Source organism: Nilaparvata lugens, unplaced genomic scaffold, assembly GCF_014356525.2.
Source record: "Nilaparvata lugens isolate BPH unplaced genomic scaffold, ASM1435652v1 scaffold6844, whole genome shotgun sequence".
NCBI classification, from domain to species: domain Eukaryota; kingdom Metazoa; phylum Arthropoda; class Insecta; order Hemiptera; family Delphacidae; genus Nilaparvata; species Nilaparvata lugens.
The window spans coordinates 1-7,864 of record NW_024092594.1 but is presented as its reverse complement, the minus strand read 5'-3'; the positions used below and the strand labels follow the sequence as shown (position 1 = coordinate 7,864).

Below are 7,864 nucleotides of genomic sequence, written 5' to 3'. Positions count from 1 at the left end.
TATCTATTAATTCGACAAACTTAATCGAACAGTTTCTTTCAATAATATTTTTTCTAGTTTTTCCGTAAGTTGAATAGAATTTTACTGGAACGAATTAATAATCTTTACTGTAACACTGTAACGTGAAACAACTCAGAAAACAAAAAAAGTGTGAATATTAATAGTTTTATTTACAAAGAATTACGGTACACTTAATCAAACATTTTCTTCTAGTTTCTCCGTAAGTTGTGTTGAATTTTACTGGAACGAATTAATAATCATACTGTAACACTGCTGTAACGTAAACAGTTCAGAAAACAAGAAAACTGTGTGAATCTTAATCGTTTATCTACAAAGAATTATTACGGTACACTTAATCAAACATTTTCTTCTAGTTTTTCCGTAAGTTGTGTAGAATTCTACTGGAACAAATTAATAATCTTTACTGTAACACTATAACGTAAAACGACTCAGAAAACAAGAAAACTGTTGTGACTGTTAATCGTTTATTTACAAAGAATTACGGTACCGGTACACTTAATTTTGTATAGAGTGAGTTGAAGCGCTACTGCAAGATAGAACCTATACCTGAAAATTAAATAAAGTCCCCTCTATTTTTACAGATTGAGAAGTCTCATATTCTGACACATCAAGTTCAATAGTTCCTTTTGGCTGGAAAAGTTTTTTCTTTCGGTACGGTAGGCCTGAGCTACTTCTGATGACTGAAAATTTGTATATTGTTCCCTAGTTTGAACCAGGCTGAATGTTGTACAGTAGGTGTTTGGTTTTATAGTCTTTTGAAGGACTTGAAATTTTGGTGCAATATGAAATTCAAAGTAAAGATCAATGATTCAATTTTAAAATTTCTTTCCATTTTTTCAATATTTGTTTCTTCTGTTGCATATTCATTACCAAATTTCTGGTTCCAATGTGTTAGTACGGTATTATATATGTTGGTAGCTTCTAAAGCAACTAGAGTTTGTGTTTTGACCCCATTATAGTTATTTGTGTAACTAGTGTGCAAAGTGACAGTTTGCTGCACCAAAAGAAACGTTTACGCACGAGCCGTAGGCGAGGGCGGAATGGTTTCTTGAGTGCAGCAGAGGAACTTTGCGCACGTATTTCACATTAAATTTTTCCTACAGTTACCATTGAATATGAGAAGTGTTCGATTATGGGTAAAATGATGGCTGAAATCCATCAAATGTTTGTCTGTATAATTTTGTTATTAATAACAACTTTAATTTATTTTAAACTTGATAATCTAATTGAAAATTAATAATCGATAATTTATTGAAATAAAAAATTTAATTAATTTGAAAATTTGAATAATTTTGAGTAAATCTTAATTTCTAAATAATTTTTCAACCAATCAATCTATGAATGAAAAAATATTATTTGAAATAATGAATAATTAATAATATTCAAAATGTTTAATTTAATGTGTTCTCATTTTTATTTATTTGAAAATCAGAAAAAATATAGATAGAACAAATTCGCATTCAAAATACACGCCAACAATGTCAACAGCTGATTGGGATGGCTGCAAGATAATACCTACGCAAAATATTAAGAGTAGAAAGTAATACCAGAGAAAACTTCTATAATCTTGTATTCTGTGGTAATACTTTGCGCACTAGAGCAGAAAAGTGATTCTTTGCGTTCTGTAATCAGTGCTAGAATGGTCACTTTCCAAAGTAACTGTAGGAAATAGTTATTTGTGCAACTAGTGTGCAAAGTGACAGTTTGCTGCACCGAAAGAAACGTTTACGCCCGAGCCGTAGGTGAGGGCGGAATGGTTTCTTGAGTGCAGCAGAGGAACTTTGCACACATATTTCACATTACATTTTTCCCACAGTTACCAATGAATATGAAAAGTGGGTAATTATAGGTAAAATTCCCTGAAATCCATCAAATGTTCAATTTGTCCAATCAGTCCTGCTCTACGGTATAAATGCCTGGGGAGGGGTATGTGAGACACATTTAAAAAGCCTATCAGTCACACAGAGAGCTATTATAAAGCTGGGTTGGGCCTGGAGAGGAGGTACCCATCTGATCTTGTTTATGATTCTCTTAAAGTATTTAATATTAGAAAGCTCCATATCAGGTCTATTCTTTTGTACGCATTTAAAAACAATATTACTTCTACCAACATCATAAATCATGAATATGCTACAAGAAGTGCCCTACGGCTACAGTCAGGACTGCCCAGGAACCTTCGCTCAGTGTGTAACAGGAACGTCTCCTACCTAATACATATCATTCTGAGGAATTGCCCTACAGGAATAAATAACCCTTTAGGTTATTCTGTATCACAATATAAAAGAACCCTGGCTGATTGGCTATCTGGTCTAAGCCAGGGGGATTGCGGGCGTCTGCTTCGATCTGTTTATGTTTGACGTATCCTTGTGTGAATTGGATGGCTTTATGCATGGGGGAGCATTTCAATTAAAATAAAAAAAAATAATAAATAAAAATAATAGCCTAATAAAAAACAAGAAAAAAAATATAAAAAAATAATAAAAAAAAAAAATAAAATAAAAAAAAACCCGCACATTCTATCAAGGCTTAGTTCATAATCATAAACTTTCTCAGTTGCATCATCTGTCGCTGGGTTCCGTTATGCATGAGGCTGTCCAGTTGGACCTGCACATAGATTATAATTATAGTTTCCTTAAAAAAAAAATTTCTTAAACCTTAGTGACTCCTTTAGCAGCTATCGTAGTGACTCCTGTAGTTCTCCTTCTCTTCTGTTATCCTCATCCTCGCGCGCGCGTGTGTGTACGTGTGTGTATATGTGTGTGTAGGTGTGTGTGTGTGTGTGTGTGTGTGTGTGTGTGTGTGTGTGTGTGTGTGTTTCGTGGTGTGTGTGTGTGAGTTATTGAATTTAAATTTACTAATTTTGTTTAAAGATAAAATTATATAATATGTGGATGGTTCTTATAATCATTGGTACTGAGTATTATTATCATTATTATTATAATCAATAAATTCAACTACTGATTTATAACAAGCTGTTTTTTATCAGGTAAGATTCGATGTATTCTCTTCTTTTTCAGCAGGCTAGGGGTCTGTATTACCTCCCCCACCACCCCCACCAACCCAAGCAGACCTCACAAACCATGTGGATCCTGATTATGAAGTTATAGAGTTTTCAAACAATCAAGCTTACATTAATGCACCGACAATAATGAATCACGGTAAGAGTTTTCATCACTACTATTATAATATTTTCATTTCGAAAGAATTATCAAAATATACAAATTTTTACTCCTATCGTCCCATTAGTAGGAAAACTAATTGAATAATAGGCAATATAAGACGATAGAAAACCGAACCTATGCATCAAGTCTTGTGAAATACTCCTGATAAAATTTCCAAATCAAGTCAAGATCTTGGAATTGTCCCCCTCTACTCACTCCAATAAATAATACCTTCGATTCCAATACAATTCGAAAGTTACAGAAGATTTTAAAAATGGCGATTTCAGTTTTTACATTTTTTCGTGATTTTACTGTTGATCAAGAGTTTCTAAAACGAGTCTGATACATCATAGAAACTCACCACTGATTCCAAATTGAGCTATTTCACATTTCAAGATCAAGTAATGATTTTTATAATAAGGGGTTACAGAGATACATAGCTTTGAATATAGAAATCGGCCATTTTTTGTGTATTGGAATATGGGCTCAAGTACACTCAACAATAATTTTTTCATGTTTCGACCTAATTTGACTTATGATGCATGAATCTGGACCGACTTGACGAGCCGAGAAGAATGAAGTATAGTATGATTAAATCCGAGCATTGTGTCAAAAGTTATGTGTTTGAAATTTTGATCCTCGAGGTGTCCTTAAGCGCGCCTCTCCACTAGGAAATACTGAAATGAAGTTCATCTAGCGGGTGATTCTCATAGAATATGATCTCATGAACTCATGTCATTGTGCGAAATATCAATGTGAAGACAATGTAGTTGGTGATGATGGTTGAAGCTGAAAATTAGGCGTTTTTCACAATACAAGGAGCATTGTTGTCAGGTGTACCTGGAAATCTATATGAGATCGAGCGCTCTACCTGATCTCAGATTGTAGAGCACAAAAATACGCCCAGAGAGATTTGAATTATACATCAAATGGTAACAATCGGAAGATATTCTTGATCATAATCTAAAATTCATCAAAATTGATTTTTTCTTCAAATTTCACTCATTTTTGAAAATTCATAACTCAGTACTCATTAGAGATCGAGAGTTCCGAATGATCTCATTCAATTTGTAATTTATTCTAAAATTAGGTAAAGGAAAAGAAGGAAGGAGATGTGACCTGTGCGGGTCTTCGGCTCCCAGTGTGAGATGTGATAAATGTGCTCAGCAGAACTTCTGCTATTCCTGTGATGATATGTACCATCGACATCCAAAGCGGCAAAGCCACATAAGAAAGGTGAGAATCGGATTAAAAACTTCAAATATTTTAATAGCCTACTTCTTTAATGATCAATAAAGAAAAAAATCGATTAATTAAGTTATAGTAGCATAATAGCAATTCTTGTTAGAATAACTTTAGCATGTAGGGTATTGATTGATACATAATGTAAGGTTGTTAAAAAGAAAAAGTTTGTTTCGATCAATCAAGTTATAAAATTTGTAGCCTAAAAGTAATTCATAACAGAATAACTTTAGCATGTAGAGTATTGATTAATACATAATAGTGAGTCGTTAATTTTTATTGGAAATATTATGATTAATGATTATTGGAATGATAGATGCTACTTTCACTACAGTGGATTGAAAATTCATGTAAATCTGAGCTCATTTTGAATTCTAGAATTATAAATTTATCAGCAGCAGCAATATGTTCTTCAAACAGTAAGTTTGATCTAAAGAATTTATATTTGTACTGAAACCACAAAAATATTATTAGAACGGCGGCATAGATGAAATAAGTGCGCTTGTGAGGTTCAGATTTATTAGCAGTAACTTATGACCTAGAGCAAAGTATATACAAAATGTTATAATCTCATCAATCAAGTTTATTTTGAATAAATTACACTTATGCTGTGCAATGATTATTCATCCTACGTATACTCTCGCTTAAAATCTAATTAGATTTCAAGAAGATTCAATGTGTTTAAATAATCAGATCACAAATGAATTATTTATACGTTGTTTGTTATCCATCTTGTTTTCACTAATATTATTACTATTGTATTTTTATAACTTTAAAGTGAAAAAACACTCATATTCCTGTGGCGACGACCGTTTCGTGCCGGTGTTGCACATTCTCAAGCCAAAACTCTGTCTTAGGCTATAGGCACAACCAGTTAGTCAATACAAGACAAGACATGATCAGACACAATACTTCACATAGTTGCTTATGACGCAACACACACTGATTAGTCATTGCAATTAGACATGACTTCATAAGAAACTAAGTGAAGTATTGTGTCTGATCATGTCTTGTCTTGTCTTGACTAACTGGTGTGTGCCTAGCCTCAGTTTTCACCACACCAAAGAATGTAAGTGTTTTTTCACTTTAAATATATAAAAATACAATAGTAATGAATTATTTAATTGAATTCTAATAGAAGTCTACCTGAAAATCTTCAACTGCCAGATTAATATTCCTTATTCATACATTATATGCCTATTTATGGTAGAGATCTATATGTTGAATGAAAATGACTGGAAGAGATTATTGTACGATATTTAGTGGCAGAAAACATATATACGGTATATTTTATCTCCCTCAATTGAGGTTAACGACACTGCAAATTGTTTTCAGCCGTTGGAGCCGTCGAAAGCAAATTTCCGTCCCCCCCTACCCCCAAAAGGAGAGAGTTCTTCTGCCCCTGTACCTCCCCCACGACGAAATAAGAGAATGAGTCGAACGTCAACCCCTGGACCACCTGAACAGGTAAGTTATCTTTTTTTTAGTAGGTTATTCATTAATAAATTGACAAATTAACACATAAATAGACCTTCAAGCACGAATAACGCACGACATCTCAATTCAAGTTTTCATGGATGTAGTTTGCAAAAGGCTAGAACAGTATTCTGAACACTTTTTTACCAACTGAATGAAAAGAATGTAGTAGCACGATAAAATAATTAAGGCTGTGCAAAGGCTAAAAAAATCTTTCTACTCGTGATATTTTTCAAAGTATTTCGATTTGTATATCATCAAGCTATAGAAATGAAAAAGTTTTCTCAGGAAAACATTTTTTCTGATCATTAGGTCTACTTTTCGAGATATGAGCGCCTTAAGTTTAAATTCTTGGGACAGAACATTTCAAGAGATAAATTCATGCGATTTATAGGATAGATTCTTCATGGTATTGTTGATCTATTAAAACAAAAAAAAAATTAAAATCTCAATTTTTTGAGATAGTTATTCAATTTACTGAAACTAACCAAAAATAACTTTTAGTTGAGTTATTTTTGGTAAATTGAATAACTTTTTCAAAAATTGATATTTTAAGAAAATTATTGTTTTACTGGATCAACAATACCATGAAGAATCCATCCTTTAAATTTCATGGATTTATATCTTACCGAATTTGAAATGTTCTGTACCAAAAATTCAAACTTCAGGCGCTCATATCTCAAAAAGTACGTAATGATCGGAAAAAAATGTTTTCCTGAGAAAACTTTTTTATTTTGATAGCTTGATGATATACAAATCGAAAAACTTGGGAAAATATCACGAGTAGAAAGTTTATTTTTAGCCTTCGCACAGCCTTAACGCTTAAAGTGACTAACTTTACTGGTAGATTAAATGTTTGGGAAGTAGTTTTGAGAATAATCGAGAATTCTTTGAGTAGTTTATTAAATGAACTATGACAAAGAAATCGTTGCAATAAAATACTAAAACTACTTTTATAACGCAGATTTATTTCCAAATAAGAATTAAAAGTGCATTTAAAATCCAACTCACCGAATATTAGTTTCCGGATGTTGAGATGCCAATAACCAGTTCTTGCCAAAATGTTGAAAGTGTAGGTGGTAACTAAAACTAAGACTGCGCGCCACTACAAAATTATTCTGAATACAAAAATATCGAAGGAATCTTTATTTTTGAACATTTCACTCCTTGTTGCATAACATGGCTCTCTAGCTTCAGTAAAGTACTAGATCTAAGCTGGTCTGAAAAAGCAAATGAGCTAGTAAAAAGGTATAGAAATTAGCTAGAAAAATGTCATAGTAGTTCAATATTTTTCATATTACAAACTGCGAGTTGAGAATTAATCTTCATTTCTTTATTGGCAAAGACAAGAATTTCATAAAACAAAATTGAGAATTCATAAAATAATAATACACTTTTTGTGTAGTTGAGAAGTTGATATTGTGGTAGGCTAATTATTCATATTGAATGAAAACGACTAAGAAATTGTCGAAAAATCACAGATTTATTGATACTTGGAAAGACTGATAAGCTAGTTTATCAGAGATTGACAATGTGTAATAACCGAAACCGCTCTTTCTAAATATCAATAAATCTGTGGTTTTTCGACAATTTCTTAGTCTTTTTCATTTAATAATAATACAATTTGGACAATTTGAGCATATTATAATTACCAAAAAAATAATGCTAATAAGCCTGTTGTCCATCTCGAGTTACTAGATCTGTGTGAGAAATTATATTGAAATAGCAGTGCTCAATGGAAAAGTATTGCTAAGGCCGACAATTTGCTGATCTAATGATACATATTAATAATAGGATCACGGATTTATCAACTTATGCTTTGAAAAAAAAAACTTCTACAAAAGTATCTTCTTTTAATTGTTATTGATTGAGATTCTTTTCTAATAGAATGCATTTTAATTGGGAATGGAATGAAGATTATGTCTTGATAGAGTAGTTAGTCAAAATAATCGTGCCTAACCGTA

At 32.3% G+C, this 7,864-nt stretch overlaps 1 protein-coding gene across 1 annotated transcript; it reads left to right on the top strand.

The window, feature by feature from the left end:
- The first annotated feature begins 3,038 nt into the window (after positions 1–3,038).
- LOC120356476 (E3 ubiquitin-protein ligase lubel-like) lies at positions 3,039–5,957 on the top strand. The gene is made up of 3 exons (XM_039445405.1): positions 3,039–3,179; positions 4,273–4,418; positions 5,760–5,957. Exons 1-3 carry the CDS (start codon positions 3,170–3,172, stop codon positions 5,940–5,942), a joined length of 339 nt encoding a protein of 112 aa, XP_039301339.1. The 5' UTR covers positions 3,039–3,169; the 3' UTR covers positions 5,943–5,957.
- Positions 5,958–7,864: the final 1,907 nt, after the last annotated feature.

Bases quoted from the DNA above. Each gene is read 5' to 3' on its own strand.
- LOC120356476 (XM_039445405.1), top strand. The intron at 4,419-5,759 runs GTGAGAATCGGA...AATTGTTTTCAG, and splicing joins GGCAAAGCCACATAAGAAAG to CCGTTGGAGCCGTCGAAAGC.